Source organism: Hyla sarda, chromosome 4 (genome assembly GCF_029499605.1).
Source record: "Hyla sarda isolate aHylSar1 chromosome 4, aHylSar1.hap1, whole genome shotgun sequence".
Lineage (NCBI taxonomy): Eukaryota > Metazoa > Chordata > Amphibia > Anura > Hylidae > Hyla > Hyla sarda.
In genome coordinates, this window is record NC_079192.1 from 183,594,698 (window position 1) to 183,611,855 (window position 17,158).

Here is a 17,158-nt window from a genome sequence, read left to right on the forward strand (position 1 = left end):
AATTCCACAAAAGAGTTACTAAAGCACAGATTGCTAAAATAGTTAATGCTGTCTATGATAGAAAAGTTGAGTGCTTTTGTTACTTCAAGGCGCTACAGTGTCCAATAGAGAAATCAATAGCACTTTGTATTTAAATGCATTCACAAGTTTATATTTAATAAGAAACTATTTCATTAGGTCAGATAGGATACCATTGTATATGGACGTTTAGGTCATCACAACCTTTCTCAAACGGTAGAAATCTAAGGCTAGGTTCAGACTACGGAATTTCCGCCTGCAATTCTGCTTTGAAATTGCAGGCGGAAATTCCGCTTGCTAAAATGTACAGTGTAGTGAATGGTTTTCCGTTCACAAATTCACACTTCGGAATTTGTGAAGCAGAATTTGTGAACGGAAAATCCGCTTGGAAATTTCCGCCTGAAGAAAGGCATTGCTCTTTCTTCAGGCGGAAATCCGCGCGGAACACATTGCAGTCTATTGGAGACTGCAGTGTCCGCGCGGTCCTAGCGCCGACTGATTCAGTCAACACTGGCCGCACTCGGAATCTCCGGGTGGAAATTTTCTGCCCGGAGATTCCGTAGTCTGAACCTAGCCTAAGGCATTCTAGTTTATATCAATATAGAAAAGATAAGACCATTCCAATGTCCTCTGTCTTGTATGTAAATTCATGCAGTTACAGAGCCAAGTGAGATCATATACAGTACAGTGGGGCAAAAAAGTATTTAGTCGGCCACCAATTGTGCAAGTTCTCCCACTTAAAAAGATGAGAGGCCTGTAATTTCCATATAGGTATACCTCCGCTATGAAAGACAGAATGAGAAAAAAAATCCATAAAATCACATTGTCTCATTTTTAAAGAATTTCTTTGCAAATTATGGTGGAAAATAAGTATTTGGTCACCTACAAAAAACCAAGATTTCTGGCTCTCACAGACCTGTAACTTCTTCTTTAAGAGTCTCCTCTGTCCTCCACTTGTTATTTGTATTAACCCCTTAAGGACTGAGCCCTTTTTCACCTTATGGACGCAGCCCTTTTTTTGCAATTCTGACCACTATCACTTTATGCATTAATAACTTTGGGATGCTTTTACCGATTATTCTGATTCCGAGATTAATTTTTTCGTGACATATTCTATTTTAACACAGTGGTAAATTTTCGTTGTTACTTGCATCCTTTCTTGGTGAAAAATCCCAAAATTTCATAAAAATTTTGCAGCATGCAAAATTTCCATTTTTCTAACTTTGAAACTCTCTGCTTGTAAGGAAAATGGATATTCCAAATAAATTATATTTTGATACACAAATACAATATGTCTACTTTATGTTTGCATCATAAAATTGACAAGTTTTTACTTTTGGAAGACACCAGAGGGCTTCAAAGTTCAGCAGCAATTTTCCAATTTTTCACCAAATTTTCAAAATCAGAATTTTTCAAGGACCAGTTCAGTATTGCAGTGGATATGAGGGGTCTTCATATTAGAAATACCCCACAAATGACCCAATTATAAAAACTGCACCCCCCAAAGTATTCAAAATGACATTCAGAAAGTGTGTTAACCCTTTAGGTGTTTCACAGGAATAGCAGCAAAATGAAGGAGAAAATTCAAAATCTTCATTTTTTACACTCTCATGTTCTTGTAGACCCAGTTTTTGAAATTTTACAAGGGGTAAAAGGAGAAAAAGCCCCCCAAAATTTGTAACACAATTTCTCCCGAGTACGGAGATACCACATATGTGGCCCTAAACTGTTTCTTTGAAATACGATAGGGCTCCGAAGTGAGAGAGCGCCATGCGCATTTGAGGCCTAAATTGGGGATTTGAATCCGCCACAAAAATACCCCACGGCAGTGTTTCCCAAACAGGGTGTCTTCAGCTGTTGCAAAACTCCCAGCATGCCTGGACAGTCAGTGGCTGTCCGGCAATACTGGGAGTTGTTGTTTTTCAACAGCTGGAGGCTCTGTTTTGGAAACAGTGCTGTACAAGACGTTTTGTTTTTTTATTGGGGGGAGGGGGGGACTGTGTAGGGGTATGTGTATATGTAGTGTTTTACTTTTTTATTTTGTGTAAGTGTAGTGTAGTGTTTTTAGGATACATTCACTCAGTTGGGTTTACAGTGAGTTTGAGCTGTGGCGGAAAATTTGCCACATCTCAAACTTGCAGCAGAAAACTTGCTGTAAACCCACTTGTGTGAATGTACCCTGTACATTCACATGGCAAACCTCCAGCTGTTGCAAAACTACAACTCCCAGCATGCACTGACAGACCATACATGCTGGGAGTTGTAGATATGCAACAGCTGGAGGCACATTGGTTGCGAAACACTGAGCGTTTGTTACTTAACTCAGTGTTTCGCAACCAGTGTGTCTCTCAGTGCATGCTGGGAATTGTATTTTTGCAACAGCTGGAGGCACACTGGTTGCGAAACACTGAGTTAGGTAACAAACTCGGTTTCACAACCAATGTGTCTTCAGCTGTTGCAAAACTGCAACAATCAGCATGCATTGACAGCCGAAGGGCATGCTGAGAGTTGTAGTTTTGAAACAGCTGGAGGCACACTGCTACAACTCCCAGCATGCCCTTTGGTAGTTTGTGCATGCTGGGAGTTGTAGTTATGCAACAGTGAATGCACACTTTTTCATAGAAAAAATGTGCCTCCAGCTGTTGCAAAACTACAACCCCCAGCATGCACAGACTACCAAAGGGCATGCTGGGAGTTGTAGTTGGAACGCCAGCTGTTGCAAAACTACAACTCCCAGCATGCCCTTGGGCTTTGCATGCTGCAAGTTGTTGCTAGGCAACAGTAGGAGGTGAACAGGACTCACCTCCTGCTGTATCCTGCCGCCGCTGTATCCTGCCGCAGGGACCGATCCTGCTGCTCCTGTCGCCGCCACCGATCCTGAGGGGACCCCACTGGACCAGGGCAAGGTAGGAGACCCCCGCCGGCGCCGATCTCCGCTCCGATCGCCGTTCCGACCGATCAGTCACGTGATCGTGAGGCGTCACCCGTGCCACCTCACTCCTGCTGGGTATGTGTGAATGGGTCTCGGACAGCCCCATTCTCCCTTTTTTTCCGGGTCACCAGAGACCTGATTAACCCGGAATAGTGGAAAATCACAGGTCTGAATTGACCTATCGCCGATATGGGGGGGGGGTCTCAGGACCCCCCTGGGCGATATGCCGGGATGGCTGCTGATAGATATCAGCAGTCAAACCATTCCGATCACCGTGTCCGGAGATGCGGTGATCCAGGAAAGCTGTGCCGTAAATGTACGGCGCTGTGCGCTAAGTACTTCTTAGCAGCGCCGTACATTTACTGCGCATGTCCTTAAGGGGTTAAGGACCAAGACAATTTGGCATGTAGGCCCCTTAAAGACCAGGCCTGTTTTTTCAAATTGGGGATGTCTGACTTTATTAGAGAATAACTCTGGTAACGTTTTGCCAATCATGATAATTCTGACATTGTTTTTTTTGTCACAAGTTGAACTTCATGTACATAGTAAAAGTAAGCATATATAATTTTTTTTCACAATGCATAAAATCATGAAATTTAAAAATTTCTTTTTTTTTGCTGTTTAACCCCTTAAGGACTCAGCCCCTTTTCGTTTTTTCCTCCTCGTCTTCAATAAATCATAACTCTTTTATTTTCATCCACAGACTAGTATGAGGGCTTGTTTTTTGCGCGACCAGTTGTCCATTGTAATGCCATCACTCACTTTACCATAAAATGTATGGTGCAACCAAAAAAATACTATTTGTGTGGGGAAATTAAAAAGAAAACCGCAATTTAGCCAATTTTTGGAAGGTTTCGTTTTCACGCCGTACAATTTATGGTAAAAATGACATGTGTTCTTTATTCTTTGGGTCAATATGATTAAAATGATACCCATGATAATATACTTTTCTTTTACTGTTGCGCTTAAAAAAAAAATCGCAAACTGTTTAACCAAATTAGTACGTTTAAAATCCCCCTATTTTGAAGACCTATAACTTTTTCATTTTTCCGTATAAGCGGTGGTATGAGGGCTAATTTTTTGCGCCGTGATCTGTACTTTTTATTGATATCATATTTGCTTATATAAAATTTTTAATACTTTTTTTATTAATTTTTTTGAATAAAATGATATAAAAAAGCAGCTATTTTGGATTTATTTTTTTACGTTCACGCCGTTCACCGTACAGTATCATTAACATTTTATTTTAATAGTTGGGATATTTACGCATGTGGCGATACTAAATATGTATATGAAATATTTTTTTTTACACTTTTTGGGGGTGAAATAGGAAAAATGGGACAATTTACATTTTTATTGGGGGAGTGGGTTTTTCACATTTTTTTTACTTTTATTTTTTACTTTTATTTTTACACTTTAATAGTCCCCATAGGGGACTATTTATAGCAATCATTTTATTGCTAATACTGTTCAGTGCTATGTATAGGACACAGCACTGATCAGCATTATCGGTCATCTTCTGCACTGGTCTGCTCGATCGCAGACCAGAGCAGAAGACCCCAGCAGACGGCTGGAGCAAGGTGAGGGGATCTTCGGCCGCCATGCTGGATGATCGGATCGCCGCGGCAGCGCTGCGGGCGATCCGATCATTCATTTAAAGTACCGCAATGCTGCAGATGCCGTGATCTGTATTGATCACTGCATCTGAGGGGTTAATCGCTGACATCCGCGGGAACGCGGATGTCCGCCATTACAGGCGGGTCCCTGGCAGCTATCAGCGGAGCGATGCTCGCGGTTATGCATAGGGCGTAAATGTACGTCCTGGTGCGTTAAGTACCAGCTCACCAGGACGTACATTTACGTCCTGCGTCGTTAAGGGGTTAAACACTAACCTGCTGCATATATTTATGCATACTGAATAAATAGTGTATGAGACCTATACTTTCAGATGTCTACTTTATTTTGAAAATATATATATTTTTTTAAATTAACATTTTAAATGAATTAGAAGCCTAACAATTTTACTTGAAATTTTGGAAATGTAAAAAGTACATCTTTTTTTATGTGGTATGCAAGGTTTGCAGAAACTTTGAGGAGGTAGAACATAGGAAAATATACTTATTTTCCACCATAATTTGCAAATACATTCTTTAAAAATCAGACAATGTGATTTTATGGATTTTTTTTCTCATTGTGTCTCTCATAGTAGAGGTATACCTATGATGAAAATTGCAGGCCTCTCATCTTTTTGGCTGACTAAATACTTTTTTGCCCCACTGTAGTATATGGTAGAAAAGTGTCAGAACACACAGTGCATCACAGCTTGGTGTGTGGGGCTGTGTAGCCATAAACATTCAAAGGTCTTAAAGGAGTAGTCCAGTGGTGACCCAGTGGTGAACAACTTATCCCCTATCCTAAGGATAGGGGATAAGTTTGAGATTGCGGAGGGTCCGACCACTGGGGCCCCCTGCGATCTCCTGTACGGAGTCCTGACAGCCCGCGGGAAGGGGGCGTGTCGACCTCTGCACGAGGCGGCGGCCGACACGCCCCCTCAATACAACTCTATGGCAGAGCCGAAGCGCTGCCTTCGGCAATCTCCGGCTCTGCCATAGAGATGTATTGAGGGGGTGTGTCGGCCGCCGCTTCATGCGGGGGTCGACACCCGCTATCTGGCCAGAGAGCCTGGCCCCCGTACAGAGTGATCGCAGGGGGCCCCAGCGGTCGGACCCCCCGCGATCTCAAACTTATCCCCTATCCTTAGGATAGGGGATAAGTTTTTCACCACTGGACTACCCCTTTAAGGAGTCCATGTTGAGTCAGAGCTATTTTGGAGGTAGGGGGGACCTATATATTTTAAGGCAGGTGATTATAATGCTATGACTGATCAGGGTATATCCACTGTATTCTAAAACCAATATATATATGCACAACAGAATCAAAGTGGGAAGAAATTGTCTATAGCATTTGCTGAGGCTCATTTTACCTGAGGCTCATTCTCCAGGGCCAGAATTTTGCCAATATCATGCAACAAACCCACCAATTGGAACCAGTCTGAAAGAAGAGAATGTGTTAATCTCTGAGTTAAGGTAGGAAATGTGAACGGACATAATTTTACTAATTTATTTTTCTAGAAAAGAGGCAAAAAGACCCATTAGATCAGAAGAGATATTTCATAAAGACAAAAAAGTTAAAGATTTCTGTAAGCCAAGTTCACACTGCATTTCTCTTTTCATTTACCCTAAATAAAGTAAAATGATATTTAATCACCATAACATAAACAGGTATGTTATCATAACCCCCTCCCCCCCCCCCCCCCCCATCTGCCTATTCATGCCCAACTCAATTTATCAAGAGAGACCTCTTTTGCACATAAAAACGAGTTCAAAGCTAATGGGCCTTTACAAATAAATAAATAAATATATAAATAAATAACAGAGAACCCAAAAGGTAATAGAATAGAAGCTAGAGCCAATCAGATTGTAGCCATAATTGTTATATTACTGGTTTAAGAGCAAATACCCGCAGCATCTTTATGGATTGGATTGTACACATCACTAAACAAATAAACATTTATGGGAAATGTTAATCTCTTAACATCTGCATGAATGATAGACTGATGTGTACAACACAACAAAAGGGTATGGAAACAACAGTAACATATGTATCTATGTAGCTGCTATATGCTTGAAAAAAAAGTTTGCAACCTCTACAAAATGTGTGATACAGTATGCCACCTCCGAAAGTGTAAAAATGCTGAAGCTTGGACCAATATGTATTTTGAGATATCTGCTACCTTACCTTTGTCTGGGTGTACCTTGCGGATACCCTCTGCTGTTTGGTAAGCATGGAAGGAGTTTGGGAAGTCCACATCAGGATCAGATTCATCCACTAGATTATCCAGCAAATTTAGAGCCTCCATGACACTCATCTTATTATGTGTACAAGAACTCCAGAGTGCATGCTGCATGGAAAATGAACATGACATTGTATAATGGTAAAATACACCATTCATGAGCCTTGAAGCCCTGCTGTCCAAAAGAAGTTCATATATTACTATGAAAGCATCATCTGAATCGTCAGCATGTAATTCTCAAATACTTATAGTGGTGGCTGCAGCAATATGTATGGCCAGTTGATGCCTTATATTTAAAATGAAAACCTCCTTTAAGATATCTACAATGCTTACTTAATGCCTACATAATAAAATAGCTAGAGATGTTGGCCGCATATATCTGTTAACAGTATTCCATAAAGTGATACTCCTTACAAAAATGTAAATACAATCCTTTGAGACAATCCATACTGCTATCAGTGATTGCTTATTGTCTAATGAGTAGTTGTCACTCATAAACTAACTTATATCAGAACGCGAGAGATAGCGTGTGTATCTTTAAGAAGTGGGATAGGTAATTCTGTCATTCAGAGTTGTTCAAAGAAATCTTGGATTGGTAGACTAGGGTAAGGAAATCTGTAATAAATAAAAGGTGGGTTGAGTCACGTTTAACTTTAATGCATAATACTATATATGCTTTTAATATCCCGACCTACCCCAATGCTCCACTAAAAGGGGTACTACGATGGAAAACATTTTTTTTAAATGAACTGGTGCCAGAAAGTTAAACAGATTTGTAAATTACTTCTATTAAAAAAATCTTAATCCTTTTAGTACTTTTTAGCAGCTGAATGCTACAGAGGAAATTCTTTACTTGTTGAATGTCTTTTTTGTGTTGTCCACAGTGCTCTCTGCTGACACCTCTGTTTGTGTCAGGAACTGAGAGTAGCATAGGTTTGCTATGGGGATTTTCTCGTGCTCTGGACCATTCCTGATACAGGCATCAGGTGTCAGCAGAGAGCACTGTGGACAACACAAGAAAGAAATTCAAAAAATAAAGATTTTCCTCTAGCAAACAGCTGCTAAAAAGTACTGAAAGGATTAAGATTTTTCATAGAAGTAATTTACATATCTGTTTAACTTTCTGGCACCAGTTCATTAAAAAAAACAACAAAGTTTTTCACCAGAGTACCCCTTTAAGGTAAGTTCACTGCACAGCAGACTGACGGCCCCAGTAAGGGACTAAATCAGCCCACCCTACAGCTACTTTACAGATTATAATGTGAGCGACTTTGACTTACGTCCAAACTGTCCACTTTATACTACTTGCTGAGAAATGCAAGATGTTTGCCCTGAATCTTCAGACCAGCAAGTGCCAGTTCCACCAAGCTGGTACAGACCACAGAGACGTTTAGGGGACTACTTGACTTAAGGGGGAACTACATGCTTATTGGGTAGGGCTACCTGGATAATGGGGAAGACTACCAGCCTATTAGTGGGGGTGGGGGGCTTCCTGGCTAATGGGGGACTTCATGCCTACTTTAGGGTCACCAGTTTACTGGGGGGAACTACCTGCCTAATGGAGAATTGGACTGTCTACTGGGTGGGGGAGGGGGGCTAGCTGGCTAATGAGAAAGACTATCCGCTTATTGTGGGGACTACATGTCTAATGTGGAGAACTGTCTGCTAGTTACTGAGAGAACTGGCTGCTGTCTATCAAGGGGAACACTTGCCTACTGGGGGACAGGCAGTTTTAGTTCTCCCTATTAGACAGATAGGGGGAGATTTATCAAAACCTGTCCAGAGGAAAAGTTTCCCAGTTGCCCATAGCAACCAATCAGCTCGCTTCTTTCATTTTTAACAAGGCCTCTGCAAAATGAAAGAAGCAATCTGATTGGTTGCTATGGGCAACTGGGCAACTTTTCTTTTGCACAGGTTTTGATAAATCTCCCTCTCAGAAAGCATATAGTCTCCCTCATTAGTAGGCAGAGATCAGTATCATTTAATTTGTTGTTTTAATACATTTTGGAGCCTTTTACAATTTTTATTCCGAACTTGGATAACCCCTTTATTAGTAAACATATCTTACCTAATGGGGGCCTACTTACCTACCTCATTTTACTGTGTGGGGCATCAAGGGCCTGGCATCAGGACGTTTTCTGTGTACTGCTATAAGCTCCTTGCCCCGCCTCTTATTCTAGTGCCTACTGTAGGCCAGAGACCGCACAGGGCATTTAAGTGTGGATTTAAGTTTGTGTGGTCATAATAGTTTCTTTCCTCCTTATATACTGTTCACTCACTCACACCACCACTGAATCCCTGATCATACACCAGCAGGAAAGAAAGTGCCTTTAAACTGCTGCCACATGTACACATTCTGACAGTGCAGGGAAGGGGCAGGGATGGTGGTTGCGGGTGGCAAGTCCTGCCTGGCAATGGCAGTTCCTCTCTCTCTCCAAGTCTTCCACAGGCAGTCACAGGCACCAGAACCAGTAGCCACTCAATCTTTCATCTAAATTGCTTCTGCTTGCTGAGCCAGACTGCCTGCAGGCTGCCTAAAACTACAACTAAGTAGCAATCATTAAAAAGGTGGGTGGTGTAAAAAAGGGGTGAGGTCAAGGAGCGGAGCCAAGGGAGCTTTTGCCTAGGGTGGCAAACATCCTTGCACCAGCCATGGAAAGAGTCATGGCTGGAATAACTCATCATGGCAGTTAGAAGAAAGAAAAAACAAGGACAGAAACCGACTCCAAGAAGACGTCACCTGTCAGTCACTGGATGTAACTGCGCTGTATCTTTACTACTGCTGTTTCAATCAGACCTTCACCTGACAGCAGATCAAGGTAAGTTGATCTTTTCTAAAAATAGTTTAGTACCCTTGCCCTAAAGTGAAGGTTCTGCTGCTGGCACTGTTCATTGGTCAGCGGAGTCTCTCACAAGTGCATTGCACATTAGCAATGGCTCCGACTTTGTTTGAAGGCCGCACTTAAATTTAAAGTTTTTGAATTGACGACCCATTGTATACCCCTGATTTTGTATGAATTATTGGGAAAACTGTGTCATTGGATAGAAGCACCTTACAGTGGAACAGTATGCATGCAGCTATATAATGCCGAATCATAATTACTCTATACATTATATTACAGGTTGTGTGGATGAGCCTTTATAGTTTGTCTCTTTTTAAAATCAACTCATAGTTTTGGTAAAAAACTGCATCTAGACTACTATGAATACGAAGTAGGAACCACATAGGATTGTAGCACTAATGTACCGTAGTAAGTACAACGGAGACAAGTTGGAAGATGGCTACTTGCATGTTAAAATCATAATTTATATGTATGAAGAAAAACATTCCATATTTATACATACATATTTATAGATCAATATACTTTTTCCCCTTACACATTTTCTCTTATCTTTATATATATATATCAAACTCAACGTGTGTGTGTGTGTGTGTATGTATGTATGTGTGTATGTTCCAGCATCATGTCCACACGGCTAAAGATATTAACATGAAACTTGGCACATGTTACTTATATGTCAACAACAAACATAGGATAGGTAATTTAACCCTTACTCACCCCCTTTTGCCAGGGGCGGGGTTTATGTTTAAAGTCCCATACAAGTCAATGGGAAATATATGTTATTGCATAACTTCCAAACGGCTGGAGATATTTCGATAATACTTGGTCACATGTTACTGATATGTCCACTTAAAATATAGGATAGTTAATTTAACCCTTAACTACCCCCATTTGTGAGGGTCAGGGTTTTTGTTTAAAGTCCCATGCAAATCAATGGAAATTGTATGTTCTCACATAACTTCCGTATGGCTGGAGATATTTCAATACCTGGCACACATATTACAGGTCGGGATATGAGGACGGGATGGGAGGTCGGGATAGGAGGTCGGAAAAGGAGGACGGGATAGGAGGACCGGGATAGGAGGACCGGATAGGAGGACCGGGATAGGAGGACCGGGATAGGAGGTCAGGATAGGAGGACGTGATAGGAGGTCGGGATAGGAGGTCGGGATAGGAGGTCGGGATAGGAGGTCGGGATAGGAAGTCAAGATAGGAGGACAGGATAGGAGGACGGGATAGGAGGACGGATAGGAGGTCGGGATAGGAGGTCGGGATAGGAGGTCGAGATAGGAGGACGGGATAGGAGGTCGAGATAGGAGGACGGGATAGGAGGTCGACATAGGAGGACGGGATAGGAGGTCGAGATAGGAGGACGGGATAGGAGGTCGTGATAGGAGGACGGGATAGGAGGTCGGGATAGGAGGATGGGATAGGAGGATGGGATAGATGGACGGGATAGGAGGACAGGTAAGGAGGTTGAGATAGGAGGACGGGAAAGGAGGTTGAGATAGGAGGACGGGATAGGAGGACGGGATAGGACGACGGGATAGGAGGTCAGGATAGGTGGTCGGGATAGGATATCGGGATAGGAGGTCAGATAGGAGGTCGGGATAGGAGGACGGGATAGGCGGTCGAGATATGAGGACGGGATAGGCGGTCGAGATATGAGGACGGGATAGGAGGTTGAGATAGGAGGATGGGATAGGAGGTTGAGATAGGTGTCACGATTCGGCTTACAGGTAGTGGATCCTCTGTGTCAGCGAGGGATTGGCGTGGACCGTGCTGGTGGACCGGTTCTAAGAGGCTACTGGTGTTCACCAGAGCCCGCCGCAAAGCGGGATGGTCTTGCTGCGGCAGTAGCAACCAGGTCGTATCCACTAGCAACGGCTCAACCTCGCTGACTGCTGAGAAGGCGTGGGACAGAAGGACTAGGCAGAGGCAAGGTCAGACGTAGCAGAAGGTCGGGGCAGGCGGCAAGGTTCGTAGTCAAGATGGATAGCAGGAGTTCAGGTAACACAGGCTTTGGACAACACTAAACGCTTTCACTGGCACAAGGCAACAAGATCCGGCCAGGGAGTGCAGGGGAAGTGATGTGATATAGCCAGGGAGCAGGTGGAAGCCAATTAAGCTAATTGGACCAGGCACCAATCATTGGTGCACTGGCCCTTTAAGTCTCAGAGAGCCGGCGCGCGCGCTCCCTAGAGAGCGGAGCCGTGCGTGCCAGCACATGACAGCAGGGGACCGGGACGGGTAAGTGACTTGGGATGCGATTCGCGAGCGGGTGCGCTGCAGGGAGAGAGACGCCGTGAGCGCTCCGGGGAGGAGCAGGGACCCGGAGCGCTCGGCGTAACAGTACCCCCCCCCTTAGGTCTCCCCCTTTTTTTGTCCGACAACTGCTTTACCTGGGACGAGGACACCGGGAGTGAATGGAGGGTTTCCTCAAAGGCAGGCAGTACAGCAGGAGTGGGAATGGGGAGGGAGGGCAGAGGGCGAAGCCTGGCACGGGGCAGTGTGTCACCAGGACGGGGGCCATGAGGAGGCACTGAGGCTTGCCTGACGGAACTGGGAGGGGGGGAGAGGCACTTCCTATGGCAAGCAGAGTCCCAGTTCTTGATCTCCCCGGTGGTCCAGTCAAGGGTGGGAGAATGAAGCCGGAGCCATGGCAGACCGAGGAGGACCTCAGAGGTACAGTTGGGAAGGACGAAGAACTCAATCACTTCGTGATGGGGTCCAATACACATCAAGAGGGGTTCTGTGCGGTAACGCACGGTGCAATCCAATCTGACTCCGTTGACCGCGGAAATGTAGAGCGGCTTGACGAGACGGGTCACCGGGATGCAGAATTTATTCACCAAAGACTCCAAAATGAAATTCCCAGAGGCACCAGAGTCCAAGCAGGCCACGGCTGAGAGGGAGGAGTTGGCTGAAGGAGAAATCCGCACGGGCACCGTGAGACGTGGAGAAGCAGACTTTGAACCAAGAGACGCCACACCCACGTGAGCTGGGTGCGTGCGTGCGTTTCCCAGACGTGGAGGACGAATAGGGCAATCCACCAAGAAATGCTCGGTACTGGCACAGTACAGACAAAGATTTTCTTCCCTACGGCGATTCCTCTCTTCCTGGGTCAGGCGAGACCGATCCACTTGCATGGCCTCCTGTGGGAGAGGTGCCCAGAGATCTAAGTCTTTTTCCTGGCGGAGCTCCTGATGTCTCTCAGAAAAATGCATGTCAATGCGGGTGGCCAAATGGATAAGTTCTTGCAGGTTGGCAGGAATCTCTCGTGCGGCCAGCACATCCTTGATGCTACTGGATAGGCCTTTTTTAAAGGTCGCGCAGAGAGCCTCGTTATTCCATGATAATTCGGAAGCAAGAGTACGAAATTGGATGGCGTACTCGCCCACTGAAGAATTACCCTGGACCAGGTTCAGCAGGGCAGTCTCGGCAGAAGAAGCTCGGGCTGGTTCCTCGAAGACACTACGGACTTCAGCGAAGAAGGACTGGACTGTGGCTGTGGCAGGATCATTGCGGTCCCAGAGCGGTGTGGCCCAAGACAAGGCCTTTCCTGAAAGAAGGCTCACTACGAACGCCACCTTAGACCGTTCTGTAGGAAACAAGTCCGACAACATCTCCATATGCAGGGAACATTGAGACAGAAATCCACGGCAGAGTCTAGAGTCCCCATCAAATTTGTCCGGCAGGGACAAGCGGAGGCTAGGAGCGGCCACTCGCTGCGGAGGAGGTGCAGGAGCTGGCGGAGGAGATGGTTGCTGCTGTAGCAGAGGCAGAAGTTGCTGTAACGTGGCGGTCAACTGCGACAGCTGCTGTCCTTGTTGGGCAATCTGCTGCGATTGCTGAGCGACCACCGTGGTAAGGTCAGCGAGACTTGGCAGCGGCACCTCAGCGGGATCCATGGCCGGATCTACTGTCACGATTCGGCTTACAGGTAGTGGATCCTCTGTGTCAGCGAGGGATTGGCGTGGACCGTGCTGGTGGACCGGTTCTAAGAGGCTACTGGTGTTCACCAGAGCCCGCCGCAAAGCGGGATGGTCTTGCTGCGGCAGTAGCAACCAGGTCTTATCCACTAGCAACGGCTCAACCTCGCTGACTGCTGAGAAGGCGTGGGACAGAAGGACTAGGCAGAGGCAAGGTCAGACGTAGCAGAAGGTCGGGGCAGGCGGCAAGGTTCGTAGTCAAGATGGATAGCAGGAGTTCAGGTAACACAGGCTTTGGACAACACTAAACGCTTTCACTGGCACAAGGCAACAAGATCCGGCCAGGGAGTGCAGGGGAAGTGATGTGATATAGCCAGGGAGCAGGTGGAAGCCAATTAAGCTAATTGGGCCAGGCACCAATCATTGGTGCACTGGCCCTTTAAGTCTCAGAGAGCCGGCGCGCGCGCGCCCTAGAGAGCGGAGCCGCGCGCGCCAGCACATGACAGCAGGGGACCGGGACGGGTAAGTGACTTGGGATGCGATTCGCGAGCGGGTGCGTCCCGCTGTGCGAATCGCATCCCCGATGGCCATGTCAGTGCAGCGCTCCCGGTCAGCGGGACCGACCGGGGCGCTGCAGGGAGAGAGACGCCGTGAGCGCTCCGGGGAGGAGCAGGGACCCGGAGCGCTCGGCGTAACAATAGGAGGACGGGATAGGAGGTCGTGATAGGAGGACGTGATAGGAGGTCGGGATAGGAGGTCGGGATAGAAGGATGGGATAGGAGGATGGGATAGATGGACTGGATAGGAGGACGGGATAGGAGGACGAAAAAGGAGGTCGGTAAAGGAGGACGGGAAAGGAGGTTGAGATATGAGGACGGGAAAGGAGGACGGAAAAGGAGGACGGGATAGGAGGACGGGATAGATGGACGGGATAGGAGGACGGGATAGGAGGACGGGATAGGAGGACGGGATAGGAGGACGGGATATGACAACAATATATGAGGACGGGATATGAAGTCAAAAGCTTCCTCCTTTGTTTATTTTCCTCCCCAACAAGGATTAGGAAGGAAAAACCGGGCAACGCCGGGTACTCAGCTAGTACTTTATAATTATTGAAATCTCCAGAACCATTTCGAACCATCAGTTTACATGACAATGATGCACTGAATGTATGAATCACTGCTGGTACAGATAGAATGAGAATAGATAGCCTCTCCTATATATTTGCAGTCTGCACTTTGATATATTGTATTTCACTCTATTATTAGAAGTCAGTGGCAGCTGAAATCATGATGAAGTCAAAGAGTAGAGGTCACATGCAATGTAAAGGAAATGTAATAGATCCGATTGTTACTTATCTAACAAATAGTGACAAATGTCTTAATAATGCAATATTTACACTGATACGTGAAGTGCTCTTGTTACGCCGAGCGCTCCGGGTCCCCGCTCCTCCCCGGAGCGCTCGCTTCACTCCCTCCGCTGCAGCGCTCCGGTCACGTCCTCTGACCCGGGGCGCTGCGATCCTGCTGCCAGCCGGGATGCGATTCGCGATGCGGGTAGCGCCCGCTCGCGATGCGCACCCCGGCTCCCCTACCTGACTCGCTCCCCGTCTGTTCTGTCCCGGCGCGCGCGGCCCCGCTCCCTAGGGCGCGCGCGCGCCGGGTCTCTGCGATTTAAAGGGCCACTGCGCCGCTGATTGGCGCAGTGGTTCCAATTAGGGTTTTCACCTGTGCACTTCCCTATATTACCTCACTTCCCTTGCACTCCCTTGCCGGATCTTGTTGCCTTAGTGCCAGTGAAAGCGTTCCTTGTGTGTTCCTTGCCTGTGTTTCCAGACCTTCTGCCGTTGCCCCTGACTACGATCCTTGCTGCCTGCCCCGACCTTCTGCTACGTCCGACCTTGCTTCTGCCTACTCCCCTGTACCGCGCCTATCTTCAGCAGCCAGAGAGGTGAGCCGTTGCTAGTGGATACGACCTGGTCACTACCGCCGCAGCAAGACCATCCCGCTTTGCGGCGGGCTCTGGTGAAAACCAGTAGTGGCTTAGAACCGGTCCACTAGCACGGTCCACGCCAATCCCTCTCTGGCACAGAGGGTCCACTACCTGCCAGCCGGCATCGTGACAGTAGATCCGGCCATGGATCCCGCTGAAGTTCCTCTGCCAGTTGTCGCTGACCTCACCACGGTGGTCGCCCAGCAGTCACAACAGATAGCGCAACAAGGCCAACAGCTGTCTCAACTGACCGTTATGCTACAACAGTTGCTACCACAGCTTCAGCAGTCATCTCCTCCGCCAGCTCCTGCACCTCCTCCGCAGCGAGTGGCCGCTCCTGGGATACGCTTATCCTTGCCGGATAAATTTGATGGGGACTCTAAGTTTTGCCGTGGCTTTCTTTCCCAATGTTCCCTGCATCTGGAGATGATGTCGGACCTGTTTCCCACTGAAAGGTCTAAGGTGGCTTTCGTAGTCAGTCTTCTGTCCGGAAAAGCCCTGTCATGGGCCACACCGCTCTGGGACCGCAATGACCCCGTCACTGCCTCTGTACACTCCTTCTTCTCGGAAATCCGAAGTGTCTTTGAGGAACCTGCCCGAGCCTCTTCTGCTGAGACTGCCCTGTTGAACCTGGTCCAGGGTAATTCTTCCGTTGGCGAGTATGCCGTACAATTCCGTACACTTGCTTCAGAATTGTCCTGGAATAATGAGGCCCTCTGCGCGACCTTCAAAAAAGGCCTATCCAGCAACATTAAAGATGTTCTGGCCGCACGAGAAATTCCTGCTAATCTACATGAACTTATTCACCTAGCCACTCGCATTGACATGCGTTTTTCTGAAAGGCGTCAGGAACTCCGCCAAGATATGGACTCTGTTCGCACGAGGCGTTTCGTCTCCTCGGCTCCTCTCTCCTCTGGTCCCCTGCAATCTGTTCCTGTGCCTCCCGCCGTGGAGGCTATGCAGGTCGACCGGTCTCGCCTGACACCTCAAGAGAGGACACGACGCCGTATGGAGAACCTCTGCCTGTACTGTGCTAGTACCGAACACTTCCTGAGGGATTGTCCTATCCGTCCTCCCCGCCTGGAAAGACGTACGCTGACTCCGCACAAAGGTGAGACAGTCCTTGATGTCTACTCTGCTTCTCCACGTCTTACTGTGCCTGTGCGGATGTCTGCCTCTGCCTTCTCCTTCTCTACAGTGGCCTTCTTGGACTCTGGATCTGCAGGAAATTTTATTTTGGCCTCTCTCGTCAACAGGTTCAACATCCCAGTGACCAGTCTCGCCAGACCCCTCTACATCAATTGTGTAAATAATGAAAGATTGGACTGTACCATACGTTTCCGCACGGAGCCCCTTCTTATGAGCATCGGATCTCATCATGAGAGGATTGAACTTTTGGTCCTCCCCAATTGCACCTCGGAGATTCTCCTTGGACTTCCCTGGCTTCAACTTCATTCCCCAACCCTGGATTGGTCCACTGGGGAGATCAAGAGTTGGGGGTCCTCTTGTTCCAAGAACTGTCTAAAACCGGTTCCCAGTAACCCTTGCCGTAACTCTGTGGTTCCTCCAGTAACCGGTCTCCCTAAGG

The 17,158-nt window shown here is 46.7% G+C and overlaps 1 protein-coding gene across 2 annotated transcripts in view; it reads right to left on the reverse strand.

Annotated features, from left to right (window-relative positions):
* MIOX (myo-inositol oxygenase) overlaps positions 1-17,158 on the reverse strand; it is a 50,879-nt gene that overhangs the window by 13,691 nt on the left and 20,030 nt on the right. For both annotated transcript variants that reach the window (XM_056573045.1, XM_056573046.1), the window contains exons 4-5: positions 6,749-6,911; positions 5,934-6,001 (exon numbers count right to left, since the gene is read on the reverse strand). In XM_056573045.1, coding sequence (XP_056429020.1) covers positions 5,934-6,001; positions 6,749-6,911 — 231 coding nt within the window. The remainder of the gene's footprint in view (positions 1-5,933; positions 6,002-6,748; positions 6,912-17,158) is intronic.